Source organism: Elephas maximus, chromosome 22 (assembly GCF_024166365.1).
Source record: "Elephas maximus indicus isolate mEleMax1 chromosome 22, mEleMax1 primary haplotype, whole genome shotgun sequence".
Taxonomy (NCBI): Eukaryota; Metazoa; Chordata; class Mammalia; order Proboscidea; family Elephantidae; genus Elephas; species Elephas maximus.
The window spans coordinates 59,959,764-59,977,452 of record NC_064840.1 but is presented as its reverse complement, the minus strand read 5'-3'; the positions used below and the strand labels follow the sequence as shown (position 1 = coordinate 59,977,452).

Genomic DNA, 17,689 nt, shown 5'->3' with positions numbered 1-17,689 from the left:
GCTTCTTGGATTATTTGTTCAGCATACAAATTAAATAGGTATGGTGAAAGGATACAACCCTGACGCACACCTTTCCTGACTTTAAACCAATCAGTATCCCCTTGTTCTGTCCGAACAACCACCTCTTGATCTATGTAAAGGTTCCTCATGAGCACAGTTAAGTGTTCTGAAATTCCCATTCTTCGCAGTGTTATCCATAGTTTGTTATGATCCACACAGTCGAATGTCTTTGCATAGTCAATAAAACACAGGTAAACATCCTTGTGGAATTCTCTGCTTTCAGCCAAGATCCATCTGACATGAGCAATGATATCCCTGGTTCCACATCCTCTTCTGAAACCAGCTGGAATTTCTGGCAGTTCCCTATCAATACACTGCTGCAGCTGTTTTTGAATGATCTTCAGCAAAATTTTGCTTGCGTGTGATATTAATGATATTTTTCTATAATTTCCACATTCGGTTGGATCACCTTTCTTGGGAATAGGCATAAACATGGATCTCTTCCAGTCAGTTGGCCATGAAGCTGTCTTCCATATTTCTTGGCATAGATGAGTGAGCACCTCCAGCGATGCATCTGTTTGTTGAAACATCTCAAATGATATTCCATCAATTCCTAGAGCTTTGTTTTTCGCCAGTGCCTTCAGAGCAGCTTGGACTTCTTCCTTCAATACCATCGGTTCCTGATCATATGCCACCTCTTGAAATGGTTCAATATCGACTAATTCTTTTTGGTATAATGACTCCGTGTATTCCTTCCATCTTCTTTTGATGCTTCCTGCGTCATTTAATATTCTCCCCATGGAATCCTTCACTATTGCAGCTTGAGGCTTGAATTTTTTCTTCAATTCTTTCAGCTTGAGAAACATGTTCTTCCCTTTTGGTTTTCCATCTTCAGCTCTTTGCACATGTCATTATAATACTCTGTCTTCTCGAGACGCCCTTTGAAATCTTCCGTTCAGTTCTTTTACATCATCAATTCTTCCTTTTGCTTTAGCTGCTCAACACTCAAGAGCAAGTTTCAGAGTCTCCTCTGACATCCATCTTGGTCTTTTCTTTCTTTCCTCTCTTTTCAGTGACCTCTTGCTTTCTTCATGGATGATGTCCTTGATGTCATTCCACAACTCGTCTGATCTTCAGTCTCTGGTGTTCAATGCGTCAAATCTATTCTTCAGATGGTCTCTAAATTAAGGTGGGATATACTCAAGGTCATATTTTGGCTCTCATGAACTTGCTCTGATTTTCTTCAGTTTCACCTCGAACTTGCATACGAGCAATTGATGGTCTGTTGCACAGCTGGCCCCTGGCCTTGTTCTGACTGATGATATTGAGTTTTTCCATTGTCTCTTTCCACAGATGTAGTCAATTTGATTTCTGTGTGTTCCATCTGGCAAAGTCCATGTGTATAGTCGCTGTTTATGTTGGTGAAGAAGGTATTCGCAATGAAGAAGTCGTCGGCCCTGCAAAATTCTATCATTCAATCTCCAGCATTGTTTCTGTCACCAACGCCATATTTTCCAACTACTGATCCTTATTCATTTCCAACTTTCTCATTCCAATCACCAGTAATTATCAATGCATCTTGATTGCATGTTCGATCAATTTCAGACCACAGCAGGTGATAAAAATCTTCTATTTCTTCATCTTTGGCCCTAGTGGTTGGTGCGTAAATTTGAATAATAGTCGTATTAACTGGTCTTCCTTGTAGGTATATGGATATTATCCTATCACTGACAGCGTTGTACTTCAGGATGGATCTTGAAACATTCTTTTTGACAATGAAGGCAACACCATTCGTCTTCAAGTTGTCATTCCCAGCATAGTAGACTATATGATTGTCTGATTCAAAATGGCCAATACCAGTTCATTTCAGCTCACTAATGCCTAGGATATCGATGTTTATGCATTCCATTTCATTTTTGATGATTTCCAATTTTCCTAGTTTCATACTTCATACATTCCAGGTTCCAATTATTAATGGATGTGTGCAGCTGTTTCTTCTCATTTTGAGTTGTGCCACATCAGCAAATGAAGGTCCTGAAAGCTTTACTCCATCCATGTCATTAAGGTCGACTCTACTTTGAGGAGGCAGCTCTTCCCCAGTCATTTTTTAAGTGCCTTCCAACCTAGGGGGCTCATCTTCCAGCACTATATCAGACAATGTTCCGCTGCTATTCATAAGGTTTTCACTGGTTAGTCCTTTTCAGAAGTAGACTGCCAGGTCCTTCTTCCTAGTCTGTCTTAGCCTGGAAGCTCAGCTGAAATCTGTCCTCCATGGGTGACCCTGCTGGTATCTGAATACCGGTGGCATAGCTTCCAGAATCACTGCAACACGCAAGCCCCCACAGTATGACAAACTGACAGACACGTGGGAGAAAAATGTTTATGAAGCCTCTAATATATATCAAGTTATATACTAGGCATCAAGGATACAGCAAAACCAGACCATGATCTTATCATTATGATACTCTACTTCTGCACCGGTGTTACTGTGAAGCTTGCCCTGAGCACCTAGTTTAATTGTTCCCACCCCTATACTCAAAATTCTCAGTGCAAACCTTAAGGCATTACAGAGCAATCTATCTGTTTATATTCTGTTTCCTCAGCCAGGCTGGGAATTCCACAAGAGGAAGGACTAGGCCCATCCATCTTTCCTTTCCTGGTGACTAGCTCGGAGTCTGACACATAGTGGGTGCTCAATAAACATTTGTTGAATGAATCACTCATTATTCATGAGGCCTGGATACAGTCAAAACTGTTTTAGCAAAGTTAAATGACTCTCCTAATGAATATTAGAAAAATGAAAACAATTATGCTCAGGAAAATTGTACCTTTTTGACACATTCTCTGTTTTTATTAGTAGTCCTAGCAGTTGTTTTAAAAATGCCCATAAAGATAATAAGAGATGTTTTTAATGAGATGCAGAATATAAATATAGGTGAAATGATGACTAGTTTGCCTTTTTCAAGTGGAAAATCATAAGAATTTGGGGGAAAAATATTATGAGGTTCTATTTAAATGGAAATAGCTATGCATATGACTTAATATATCAGGGGATTTGTTAAGATTCTGTAATAATTGACAATATTCATCCAGAAATGGAAGGTGGTAGAAAATATTCATAGAATCTAACTTCCCAACACCAAATTCTGGTATAGCCTCCAAATAAGTGTAAAATTACTTATTTAAAAACACTTCAAGTCTGAAAGTTTCCTCAAGTTTGTAACAGTGCACTGAGCTGAACTTTAAAAAATGAAAAAACAAAATAAAATAAAACTTCTCAGGACCTGTGCCAACAAAAGGAAAAGAAGTCTGTCTTCAAGTACACTAAGCAGCCCCTGGAGGCCAAAGCAACTGAAATATCAATGGGAACTTTGGAGAAAAGGAGAACTGATCTCCATCTACTTATTTGGAAATAAGTAAAATGTTTAGCCCGTGTTTGTCTTGCTAAAAATTACACGCCAAATGATGGAAGTATGAAAGTACCTACTTGGTCTGGTGTTTAGATCCTTTCAGATGAGCGTGATACTGTTCTATTGAGTTTAGGGAGACGCTGCAGATGGTACATCTGTAATTGCGCCTCAGACCTGTGGACAACAGACAGACCTGGTTAGCTGTATCCAGTCATCAACTACCTGAATATATCCTAGGATCTCCCAAAATCCAAGGACAGAGTATCATAAAGGCCATCTGGTCCACCCCTCCAATAACACTTCACTCCCTCTTTCCAGCGCGTAGCCAACAGATCCTTTGACAGAAATGTGAATATGATACCTTAGAAGCAGCCTGCTCTTTTTCTGAATGGCTTAAATTATTAGGACAAACTTCTTTAAACTGAGCCAAGAAGTTCCTGGGCATAACTCAAACAGAAAGTATTCTATTCCCTCCCCCTCCCCCCACCAAAGCATACAAGCTGAAAGGCACCTATGAGTCGGAATCGACTCAGTGGCAATGGGTTTGGTTTTTTGGTCTTAAGGCATATAGGTAGAGTGGGCTGTCATCTTTGTAATGAAATTTGAGAGACTCCAGAGCAAACCCCTGCCCCAATCCTACTCACCCACCTGTATTTCAGTAAAGTGAATCAGAAATTCAACTTTAAGTATCATTCGTTTGGGCTCTTCTTCCAGCATTATCTTGTAAAGTATAAATACACAAGAGAACGATAATACATTACTCTAATGCACACAAAGTCTTACTTTCCACCAGAGAGTTTAAAAGAAAATGTACTCATTCATTTCTTTATTCATTTAAGTCATTCATTAATAGAATACTAACTTTGGGCCAGGCACTAGGGATTTCAAGATGAATAAGGTGCTCTTTGTTTTCAAGTAAAAACCTTGACTCTTTTGTAATATTGACTCATCTAGAGTCAACCCTGTGTTAGAAAGCAGCTTTAACTAAACAGCTTTCAACATCTTCTAGAGCACAATGGAACATATCTCTTCTGCTAGTCTATTCTATCAGAGTTGAGAGAATAGTAAACTCTAAGTCGTGATCTGAAACTTTGGATCTAGATCCTGGCTCCGATATTTCCTGGTTGTGTGACCTATGGAAAGTCATACAGCTTCTTCCTGACCCCAGTATTCTCATCTACAAGGTGAACCTAAGACAATTCATATCAGCATTGTTGTAAGGACTGAGAAGATATGTTAAAATGCTTAGAAAGTGAGAGCTGTTGTTATTAGTTATATCACAACATTGTGTTTGACTAGTCTAAAAGCCAGTACATTAAACAGCTGTAGCATTTTTTTTTCTAATGAAATACATAGCATTTTCTTTAGAAGAGGCAAAAGTATTCTCTAATTTTCAAAAAAAAAAAAAAAAATTTATTGCATAGTGTTGGGAGAGTCTTGCGACTTGCTCCCTGGGTGACTTGATGAAAATTATGTGACTTCTCTGGACTTCTGTTTACTTACAAGATTGTGAGGAAGACTGAGTGAGATTAAGTGTGCGTGAGAGAGTGCCTGGCATATAACAAGTGATCAATACAAGTTAGCTATTGCTGTGTTTTCCAAGGAATGTTAAAATGGAACACTTTGCATCCCAATGCCCCAGTTTCAGCTGAAGCTCTAGGACACAGATGCTAACTGCACCCACATTACTAAAGTGAGATGTGAGAGCACCAGCTCAGGACATCCAAAGGAAGTGGACAAGAGCAAGTTTTCAGCCCTGAGCTGACCACTCACCACCATATTGGAGAAGAAAGAAACAGGATAGAGAATTTCTTAGAAGACAGTTATATTGTGCTATGAGTTACACTTCTCCTCCAATTCAGATGGGTACAGTTTCTCCCTCACCTCAAACCTACAGGAAAGGAATAAATGGAACTACCTAGAAAGCCTGAGGTGTGCTTTCTTGTGCTTGAGAAACAGAGTACTGAACTCTGACACCATCTACAAGATCCAAAGGGCTAGAGACTGTGGCTGGTTAGCCACTCTGGTGGCAAGATGAATGAGAGGAACCTGATTTGGTGATGTTTTTCTTAAAAACTACCCAAGAGAGCCATCTGGAGGTGGGGGCAATGAGACAGTAGCAGAAAGATGCTAGAAGTGTTCAACTGGATATCTAAGGGCTTAAGGTGGCCCCAGGATATCCAGCACTTACCAAATAATGGCTAGTCTCTGAAAAACAAGCCATGAAAGCACCCCATAAGGAGAAGAGTCAGTTTGCAACTCCTGGCAAGTCAGCTTTGTTTAGTATCCATCAGGTGAACTTTAATCCCTCTTGCCTTCCTAACCTGTTGCACTACACTGCTCAGCCCTGAAGGAACCAGAAACAACTTGTTAAGAGAGAAGGAAAAAAGCAACAGTCCCAAGCAGAGAAGCAGAGAAAAACCTTCCACATCCTCTTTTCCCATGGCAAACAGGCAGCCCCAAGAAGAACTGAGCTGGTGGAGGGAAAAAATTAACTTTTAATAAAGTTTGAAGATATTTAAAACTGATCACTCTATCCTAGATATATTATTAAAATGGGGTGCCTTTTTAATCTAGCAATGACCAAAGAACTCTTTATTACTTAAAAAAAAAAGTGAGTGGAAATTCATGAAACTTGCCCTAGTTTTTACTCAGGGGCAGGACTGAGAGAGTTTGAGTGGGCTGTGGAGGACAAGAATAAAGTTACTTTCTGATTATATCCAATCAATTCTGCTTTCTCAGTGTTACATTGTCATCTAAATTACTCGTATGTCTACAATATGAACAAACAGCAGAATTTTCTGGAGAGTTTCAATCAGAGAAACCTGTTTGAAATATCAGATGGTGGGCTGGGTGAGCCATTGTGAGGACTGACTCTTTTAAACTTTATTTTACTGTTGTAAAAATATAGATAATATAACATTTGCCAGTTCAACATTTTTCACATGTACAATTCAGTGACACCATTTACATCAATCAGGTGTTCGTATTTATTTATTTTTTTTAACGCACAATTGGGCACTAGCTTACCTAACTGGTCAATTTAGGTATGAGAGTCAATTTAGTTATGAGAAAAAAACACTGAAACCAGAGAGCTGGTATCTTCTTGGGAGACAATTTAAGGGACTCACAACTTTCCAGGCACAGGCAGACAGTTCAGAGATGAAAGAGACAACTGTTAGATCTGTATGCCTTCGAGCAATGGTTCTCAAACTTCAGAGTGTGGATGAATGCCTCTAGCAGTCATGCTCAAATACAGACTCCCAGGTACCACTTCTGGAGATTCTGACCCTGTAAGCTTCAGATGGGGCCTAGAAATCTGCAACAAGTTTCAGACCGTGACCTCTACCCCCAACATACACATATGCTTTAAAAACCCTGCCCCCTAGACTCATACTCCTGATGGGGACTTAAACGTGTCAGAAAAACACAGGGTCTCTAAAAAAAAAAAAAATGCTTTTTTTCATAAAGAACAACTGTGCGTACATCGCCTTTGCATTTCACAGGTGTGCATGATTCAGAAAGATTACCATGGTCCCCAAACCCAGAGGCCATAAGTTATCACAACCAGCAGGTGGGTCATTTGTATGCTTATCCAGGGCTGATCCATTCTCCTCCTTTATGCATGGAATCAGAACGTGAAAACCAGCTTTAGGCCTCCTTCTTTCTGGAGTTCTCCATCAATCTTGTCATAATAAATGGTAACAACCATTTATATGGGTCCTGTGCTGACTACAGACTAATCAAAGGTCCACTCATAACAAATGGGGGTTCGGCTTGGCAATGGGCATAAATATTTATGCTTAAAAAATGGGCATTTTTAAGAACACCAACAAATCTAAAAAATATTCTGATCTGTTCCTTTCCATTACAGTTCCCATGCTCCACAGCCAAACAGAGGCGTGGGCAGGAAATATCTGGCATTTTATTGCGATGCAAACTACAGGGAGCATAAACTGGAAAGGCAGCGCACATAAACAAGAACAAAGGCAGAGAAGGGGCAGAAAAGTCCTCCTCCACACATAACACAGTGTCCTTGGTGGGAACTTAGTGCTTTATTAATGCTCAGTTGAGACTCTAATTACTTTGGAATTACATCTCTCCTTTTTTCCTCAGAGAACTAGAGACTCTTATTATTAAACCAAAAAAGTCAACTTCCTTATTTAATTCATTTTCAGCCAAAGATCACATGAAGAGTATCCTCAAACCTTTGCAGTCCTGAAGGTTATTTCTTCAGGGTATACTCAATAACTAGTAGGCATTAGAAAATATAGCCCCTACCTACAAAGAGCTGACAGTCCAGTCGGAGAGAAAAGACGGGTATACAAATAGCAATAATGCAAGTAGAACATACAAAGTACAACAAGTCAGGATAAAGTGAAATGTAATGGGAGCTAGAGCAAGAGATTGTTTCTAACTCACAGCATCTAAAAAACCTTCTTGGAAATCCATCCCTGTTGTATTTATATTCCCTCATGCGGTGTTTTGAAAACAGATGGCTCCTGAAGGCTTAGCAATATGTGAATACACAAGGTATCTTTTCAAGTTTAGCAAAACTAGATATCCCTACTACTTCATTAGAAAAACATTACTGAGCATTTATTATGGTGCCAGGTATTCTGCCAAGAATATAGGTGAGAATAAGATGGAGTAACTTTCCTTATGGACCTAGTCAGAGAGAAAGATAAAAAAAACGAGTAAAAAATAAACATAATTAAAGATTTTAAAAGTATTATAAATGAAGCAAACAGGATAATGAAAGAGAAAGTAACTGGGAAGAAGAGTAATTTTGGGTAGAATGGTCAACAGAGTTCTCTGAGAATTGTGAGGTGAGCTCAGAGGGATGAGGCTTTAGCCTACAATGTGAAGAACGAGGTAAAGAATTGTCCAGGGAGAGTCAACAGCAAGCAAAGAGATCTGGAGTGTAAATAGCCTTGGATTGTTCAAGGGAAAAAGGGTGAGGAAAGGAAAGAAAAAGAGAGAGAGAGAGAAGAAACAGTCATCCCAGAATTCTATATCCAGCAAAAATATCCTTTAAAATTGAGAGTGGAACAAAAATATTTTCAATAAACTGAAACTAAACATTTTCCAGCAGGCTTGTACTACAGAAAGTCTATATAAAGTTCTTCAGGATGAAGGGAAATGACACAAGATGGAAACTTAGATCTATGGGGAAAAAAATGAATAACGACCATAAATGATTAATGTGTGCATTTCTCTGCTTTTGTTCTTAATTTATTTGAAGGTCAACTAACTACTTAAAGCATGAATCATAACATTGTATTGTGGTATTTATAACATTTGTACATATAAACTCTGTGACAAGTATATCACAAAGAATGGGGGAATAGAATAATACTGCTGAAAGATCATTATGTATTACATGAAGTGGTAGAATATTAACTCTAAATAAACAGTGATAATTTAAGGATACATATGGTGGGGGGGTATGTGCTATGCAATACCTGAGAACAAACACTAAACAAATATAAAGACATAAAACTTAACCGTCTATAGAGAAGATAGAATAGTAGAAAGTATTTGATTAATCCAAAAGAAAGCAGGAAAGGAAGAATAGAAATGAATACTGATGAGACAAATAGAAAACAAATGGCAAAATGATAGAGCTAAATTCAACTAGGTCAATAATTATATTACATGTAAATGAACTAAACACTCAAAAGGCAGACATTTTCAGACTGGATAAAAAAAGCAAAATCTTAATATACGGTGTCTTCGAGAGACATACTATCTACACAAAAGGAGCCTTGGTGGCATACTGGTCAAGAGTTCAGCTGCTAACCAAAAGGTTGGCATTTTTAATCCATCAGCCTCTCCTTGGAAACCCTATGGGACAGTTCTACTCTGTCCTATAGGGTTGCTATGAGTTGAAATGGGCTCAATGACAATAGGTTTGGTTTTTGGTTTACGTACATAAAAAGTGGAAGTGCCCATATTACTATCAGGCAAAATAGACTTCAAGTCTAGAAATACTACCAGAAATAAAGAAAACGTTTCGTAATAATAAAGGGAGCAAATACATCAGGGAGACCTAACAATTCCAAATGGTATTTAGGTAACTATAGAGTTAAAGGAAATCGAGGCAAAAGTTGACAGACTAAAGGAAGAAATAGACAAATCCACAATAATGGGAGACTTTTTACATGTCTCTCTCAGTAGCTGATGTAACAAAAAGACAAGAAAAATAAAATCAGTAAAGTTTAAAATATCTAAGCAAAACTAAACTATTGACCACATCATGCTAATTGATATTTAAAGAACAATCCATTCAACAACTGCAGAATACACTTTCTTTTCAAGTGTAAAGAGAAAATTAACCAGGATAGAGCATATGACAAGCCATTCCAAAGTCAACACATTCCAAAAAATTAAATTTTATGGATTGCTTTTTTTTAATATACTGTAATTAAATTAGATATACACAACAAGAAGATTTATAAAGGACCAAAGTACTTCTAAATAACCCATAGTCAAAGAAAAATTTAAAGGGAAATTAGAAGATATTTTCAACTGAATAATAATGAAAGTACTACATAAAAAATTTGAGGTTAAGCAGTTTATAGAGGGAAATTCATAACTTTTTATTAGATAGGAAGAAAGGCTAAAATCAATGGTAAAAGTTTCAACTCTATAAAACTAGAAAAAAATCAAATAAATTAAACCAAAACACAAAGTTGTTGTTAGGTGCTGTGGATTCAGTTCCAACTCATAGTGACCCTACATCCAATAGAATGAAACACTCCCTGGTCCTGCACCATCCTCACAATCACTGCTATTTTTGAGCCCATTGTTGCAGCCACTGTGTCAATCCATGTGGTTGACGGTCTTCCTCTTTTTCACTGACCCTCAAAACTTTACCAAGCATGATGTCCTTCTCCAAGGACTGGACCCTTCTGATAACATGTCCAAAGTGAGACAAAGTCTCTCCATCTTCACTTCTAAGGAACATTCTGGCCGTACTTCTTCCAAGACAGATTTGTTCATTCTTCTGGAAGTCCATGGTATATTTAATATTCTTCACCACTAACATAATTCAAATGCATTAGTTCTTAGGCCTTCCTTATTCATTGCCCAGCTTTCGCATGCATATGAGGCAATTGATAATGCCATGGCTCGAGTCAGGTGCACCTTAGTCCTCAAAGTGACATCTTTGCTTTTTAACACTTTAAAAAGGTCTTTGGCAGCAGATTTGCCCAATGCAATACAGCTTTTGATTTCTTGACTGCTGCTTCCAGGGGCATTGATTATGGATTCAAGTAAAATGAAATCCTTGACAACTTCAATATTTTCTCTGTTTATCATGATGTTGCTTATTGGTCCAGCTGAGAGGATGGCAATAAGTGTTCTTGTCTTTTTCCTGATCTTAGAGGAAATCATTCAATATTTCACCATGTAATATAATATTACCTGCAGGTTTCTTATAGATGCCCTTTATCAAATTGAGGAATTCTCTCCTAGTTTGTATATATACACATACATACATACATGCATACATACATACATCAGTTCCATTGTAACCAAGTGTGTCCATTCTGAGAATAAAGCAAGGTTGGTTTAGCATTTAAAGATCAACTAATTTAATTCACTTTATTAGCAGACAAAAGGAGAAAATAATATAAGTAGATGCAGAAGAAAGCATTTGGTAAAATATAACATTTATTCACGGTAAAAATTCTCAGCAAACTAGAAGCACCTTCCTCAATTTGGTGGTCTTTATGAAGCTCTCTCCAATCCATCTGGCCAACACTGAAATTCCACTTTTACAATATGTTCTTCTGGTATTGCAGACTTTTAGTTTCCAACATTCCCTATTAAAAGGCCAGTTCTGCTGGGAAGCAGCAGATAACCATGGCTTAGCACAGAGTTTGACTGGCTGCCAGCTGAAATCTAGATAAAGACCTGGCCACAAGATACAGATGTATATAAGCAGAAGAAAGGGATTTGCAAAAGACCTAGAAGGAAGCCAAAGATTACATTCACTAACCTAAAAGCCAGCCTGTGTGGGAATGACAGAGAGACAGAGAGGGCACGATCTGATTTATAAAGTGATTAAAAGGATATATGGACAAATAGGACTTTTTTGCCCTTTACATTTCAACTTTGAGTCTTTGTTAGCCTAGGTCACTTGGGAATCATCACAAATGCTGCTTCTATTTCCCCTGGCTGTTTGATTGACCAGACAGCTGGTACAGCTCCAAAGCCAAGGGTTAGTGAAGACGCAATAACACTTCTAGCTGATGACCAGCTGACAATCGTGGTGTTCTCAGGTGATGCAGCAAAAAGGCCAATGCCACAATTCCTTGACAGTGGTGAACCTACTACTGTGACTGTAGTTCCTTAAGGAAAATGACAGGGGCCAAGAATCTCCAGACCTTTCAAGAAGCGAGAGGTAGTTGGGAAAAGACACCACTGTTCTCGTATGCCGTCAAGTTGATTCTGCTTATAGTGACCCTATAGAAAAGAGTACAGCTGCCCCCATAAGGTTACCCAGGCTGTAATCTTTATGGGAGCAGATTGCCTGGTCTTTCTCCCATGGAATGGCTGGTGGGTTTGAACCACCAACATTTCAGTTAGTAGCTGAGCACTTAACCATTGTGCCACCAGGGCTCCTTAGAGACATCACTCCAGGGTGGAAAAAGAAGGGAAGAGGCATGCGTTTAATGTATTGACTAGTCCATTCTGTCCTTCAAACTGCTTTCTTCCAACCCTAGTTAGTAACAAGCAACAATTTGAGTTTACATTTAATCCCTTGTTTAACTCGATGCCACAATCCATACCTCCGTGTCAGCAGTACAGACCACTTCAGGCAAAAAGCAATCTGCAATAAAAGACTGTGTTCTAGGAAAAAGGAATTTTATGAAAGCGTTGGACATAAAAAATTGCCCCGCTCTGTTATGAGTTGCCAATATCTATTGAGATCCATGGCCCTGCCAGGAGACCCAAAGGAAAAAGCACATTTCATATTCTATTAGTTTCCGTTTGTATCACACTAACACCCAGACCAGGGAGAAGGCATTTCCTCCATATGTTGTTATTTAATAAAAATTAAAAAAATCACTTGAGTACATTTCAGATGAATAGATTATTTCAGGGTAGGTCTATTTATGTCTGTTTTCTTAACATTCAATTCAAATCACTACAAACAGTTCAACTCCTTGGGTTGTTTGCAGTCGGCTAAAAGCAACCTTAATAATGGTGATAATCTCCAAGGCTAAAATCAAGGTTGTATGGGGGCTGATGTGCTCAAAGTATAAAAACATATCATCTATCCTCTTCCATAAAGAATACATCTAAACCTATTTCCAATAAAACCACTCTTTAAATATTTAGGATGAACCACTCTGTTCCTTCTGAATCTTCACAGTAGCATGACAATTTCCCAGTCCTTTCTTGGGTCAGGCACCCAACATGCCTAAAATTGTCTTTTAATTACTAAGAATAAATTTATTCCCTAGCTTTAGGTTTTATTTGTTTAGAAACAGCTTTTGATGATGCAAAGTCATTTGTTTCCAGATTCCATTTTCAAAGCTGTGCATATAGACTATTTAAATAGAGAAAGAATTGTTTTAGACAATGTGTGTTTTTTGTTTAATTGACTGTTTGGTACCCTGCAGTCTACGCCAGCAGGCAGAGGGCTGAATCCAGAAGACTAAGCGCTTAAATTTCCTGTACTTTGCAATGACTGTAGTACTGAGTAATAGAGTGATACAGACTCTTCTTTAACATGGGCTGCGGCAAACTCTGATCTTAGTGAAATTTTCATAGATTAAATTTGCAGGGTGGAACCGCTTCCTTGGTGCAAATCTACAACTGGAAGCATGAGCTGCCCTTCATGAGGGTAACAGGGCAAATTGCGCTGGTATCCAAGCTGTGTCCACAGAGCTGGAGGTCGTTTAACTGGGGAGTCCTAAGTACTGTGCTCGGATTTTCAAAGAACCCGACTGGTGTTCCAGCATACTAACCCCACTTCAACCAGAGCAGCTGAGCTGTATCAGTTGCACATGCTAGCTGATTTTGCAAACGGAACTCTTCTGCTTCTCTTCCCTCGTTTCCATTTTTTTTGTAATTTTTAAGAGAATAGGCTTTGAAATCAGAAATAAGTAGAGCAGACCCTGGCTTTTTCATTTACTAGCTTTACTATAATGTCTTTGAATTATGGTTTTCTCTGCTGTAAAATGGGCTAAAAATCTTCCTAAGGTGGTTTTGAGGATTGACGATGATAATAATAACAACCTCTTCATCCTTCTAGAAAAGTTTTCTTATATTGGCTTTTTTGATACCACCAAATTCTATACCAGTTAGGATTCAATCAGAGGAGTACAACCTCCAAGAGTGACACAGAATAATGGATTTACTGTAAGAATTAACCAAACCAGTAGCTGCTGAGTCAATTCTGACCATGCTTCATAGGGTTTTCAATGTCTGATACTTGGAAGTAGATTGCCAGGCCTGTCTTCCGAAGTACCTCTGGGTGGACTCAAACCTCCAATCTGTCAACTAGCAGCCTAGTGCATTAACAATTTGCTCCACCCAGGGACTCCATTATAAGGATTGTTGTTGCTATTGTCAGTTGCCATTGAGTTGACATTACACGGTGACCTCACGTGTAACAGAATAAAAGAACAGCATGTTGCCCAGTCCTACGCCATCTCCATGATTGTTGATATATTTGAGGCCATTGGTGCTGGGGAGGCAATCTATGTAACCCTGTTTCTTTTGTGTATAGTGTTGGACTGAAGTCAGCAGGACCAGTCGTTAGGAATGCATCATGGATGTTAGGTAGGGAAGAGCAAGGAAAAGCTGGAATTTGTGAGCAAAAACTGGAACCCATCAGAACAAACTGAAGGTTGCTTCTTTGTCTTACTGCCTCCAGCCTCGATGATACGGGTGACCTGCAGAATAGTCTGAGGCCTTGCACTAGGTTGTGCCATGTATCTGGTCCAGGACTCAACACTGAAGGAGGAGATCTAGTATAAACTAGAAATGCCTAAGGCCTGGCTCCTAACCTGTGCATCAAGATCTGAAGTAACATGATTTCAAAGAGTGTTAGCAGTTCTTCTTCTTTTCCTGGCTTCTCCTTAAATATGGGAATGACCCAGGACTCTGTCCTGCAGTCTCTTCTTTTTACCTGCACCATGTCCATAGATGATCTAATTAATCCCTAAAGCTTTAAATACTTCCTACATGCTGATGAAGGAGCCCTGGTGGTACAGTGGTTAAGTGCTCTGCTAATATCCAAAAAGTCACCAGTTCAGATCCATTTTCTCCACTGGAGAAAGATGTGGTTGTCTGCTCCAGTGAAGGTTACAGCCTTGGAAACCTTATGGGGTAGCTCTACTCTGTCCTATAGGGTCGCTATGAGTCAGAATGGACTCAGTGGCAATGGGGTATATGCTGATGACTCTCTGACTTACCAGTGTGTTCCTTGCCCTGACTTTTCTATGATTTATGTTGACATGCTGGAGCTGGAATGGCACAGACATGACAAACATGCCACTAGCACCTTACTGCTCACCAATGACAGACTTTGCTAATAGATCTTGGCAGTCTTTCCCTATAAACTGAGAGGAGGGCTCATAATCTTTTCAGAACACTTCAGGCAGCCACTACTAACCAATCATAACTGCCACCAGAGCTGAATTAATATATTTGCCATCCCGAGAGGAATAGGTGGGATTCGTTGAAGTAGAACTTAATGGGGGATACATAGCAACATCTAAGTAGTCAAGTATGAAAGTAGAGAAAATGAAGATTTTGCTTAGCAGAAATCTGTCTGGAAAAACTTAGGGGAATTGACTGATAGCAGATTCAATATGAGTATAGAGCATAGTTTATCAAGATTTCTAGACACACATACACGCACACTTGTACTCAAAGCTTCAGCCGTGTCAACTGAAGTAATAGTGCACAGGGCTGTGATGGTCCAGCTCTGCTTTGTACCAGTGAGGTCACAGTAGGGACCCTGCCTTCAGTTTGAGGGTAGTAGTTTAAGAAAGACATCCATAAACAGGAAGTGTCATCCTGAAGATAGTGATTAAGATGACCCAGGGCACTTAAACCTGTATTATAACAAACACTCTAAAAGTGCCAATGGATGATAACTTTTGGCATTTGGTACATTTGAAGAGATGGAATGAACTTGTCCTTTCTATCCCTCCACCCCCAAACAGAACTAAGGCCAGTGGGTAGAACCCTGAGCCTTAATTTAAGCAACTGTTGAACAGTTTTCCAAAGTGGTTGTGTCATTTTACAACCTCTCCAGGAATGCACAAGAATTTTAGTTGTTCCACATGGCTATTTCCATTTGGTATTGTTTCATTTAACATTTGTGATTCTAGTGGGTATGAGATGGTGTTTAATTGTCTCCAAATTTGCATTTCCCTGGTGACAAATGATAGTTCTTTTCATGTACTTATTGATTACTTGTATATCTTAGTCTATGACATAGCTGGTGAAGGCTTGTGCCCATTTGAAAAAAAAAAAAAAACAATCGTTTGTCTTTTTATTGTTGATTTATAGGAGTTGACTTTATATTTGGGACCCAAGTGCTGCATTAGGTGTATATATATTGCCGATATTTTCTCCCAGGCTGTGGCTTACCTTTTCATTTTCTTTGTGATGTCTTTTATAAGCAGAAGCTTTTGTTTGTTTGTGTTTTTTTATAAAATCCAATTTATCACTTTTTTTTTCTGTTCAATGTTTTTGCTTCCTCTCAGAAATCTTTGCCTATCCTGAGCTCATGAAGATATTCTTTTATTTTTTTTCTAGAAGCTTTATAGCTTTAGCTTTTACATTTAGATCTATATTTAGCCTTAATTTTAATATGTGTTAGGCTGTAGGGGTTGATGTTTGTTTTTTTCCACATATTTATCCAGTTGTTTCAGTACCATTTGTTGTAAACACTCTTTCCCCCATTGAATTGCCTTGGCAGCTTTTTTGAAAATCAGTTGCCTTCATTTGTGTAGGCCAAGTTTCGTACACTCAATTCTGTTCCATTGACGCAATTTGTCCACCTTTTTGCTAATGCCACATCGTTGTGATTGCTGTAGGTTTTATAATAAGTCTTGAAACCCTCAAGTGTAAGTTCTCAAACTTTTTTTCCTTTTCCAAAATGGCCCGGGCCATTCTAGGTCCTTGGACTTCCATATAAACTTTGGAACTCACTTATCTATTTCTATAAATAGCCTGTTGGAATGTTCATTGAGATTGCATTGAATCTATAGGAAAATTGATATCTTAATAACATTTAGCCTTCTAAATCATGACTATGGTATATATACCTGCATTTATTTAGGTCCTCCTTAATTTCTTTCATCAGTGTTTTGTAGTTTACATCATATACATTTTTGTTAAATGTATTCCTATTTTTTTAAAAAAATAATCTTTGAGACTACTATAAATGATATTAAAAAAAATTATTTTCCAGCTATTTGTAGCCACAGTAGAACTGTGCTCCAGAGGGTTTTTAATCATTGAATTTTTGGAAGTAGATTACCAGGCCTTTCTTCTGAGGTGCCTCTGTGTGGACTTAAACCCCCAACTTTTCAGTTAGCAACTGAGTGTGTTAGCTGTTCGCACCACCCTGGGATTTCTTCATGAGCAGGTGTTCAGAAGGTCAGCTTTAAATGTCTTCACATTTCTTTGGCTGCCTTCTATTATTCTTTCGGAGAAATTTAAAAAAAAAAAAATCCTAGAAAAGGAAGATAATTTCCTCTGCCTACTAAAGTTTCTGGGAATATACCAAAACCAAACCAAACCAACCCTGTTGCTGTCAAGTCAATTCCGACTCATAGCAACCCTATAGGACGGAGTAGAGCTACCTCATAGGCTTTTCAAGAAGCACCTGGTGGATTCAAACTGCCGACCTTTCTGTTAGTAGCTGAATCAACCACTACACCATTAGGGTTTCCGAACATGAAGACAGCAGCCCTCAAATCACCATAGCCAAACAGCTGACTGCTCTGCCTTTCCCCAGGGTCAGCCTGACATTGGCACCCCACTATATGATGGCTCCACTGTGACTTTTCTCTGGGACACATGACAGGAAACAGCCCTAGTTAATACAATTGTCACAGTAGCCTTACCTATTTATAGAAATGTGCCTGATCCTGTTGATTGATACTATAAAAGAAAATAATAGACTTAACAATTTGTAGATAAGATAAACTGTCATTTTAGGAAAAGAAGCCATTGTATAAAGTCAAGAAAGTGTGACTAAATGCTTCTCAAACATATTGGGGCTTGAGGATATGGGAAAC

The 17,689-nt window shown here is 38.6% G+C and overlaps 1 protein-coding gene across 1 annotated transcript in view; it reads right to left on the bottom strand.

Moving 5' to 3' along the window:
* Window positions 1-3,483: 3,483 nt before the first annotated feature.
* The window catches only part of ZMAT4 (zinc finger matrin-type 4), a 290,640-nt gene continuing 276,434 nt past the window's right edge, over window positions 3,484-17,689 (bottom strand). The window contains exon 5 of the mRNA XM_049865500.1: window positions 3,484-3,584. Within this exon, the coding sequence (XP_049721457.1) occupies window positions 3,484-3,584 (101 nt within the window). The remainder of the gene's footprint in view (window positions 3,585-17,689) is intronic.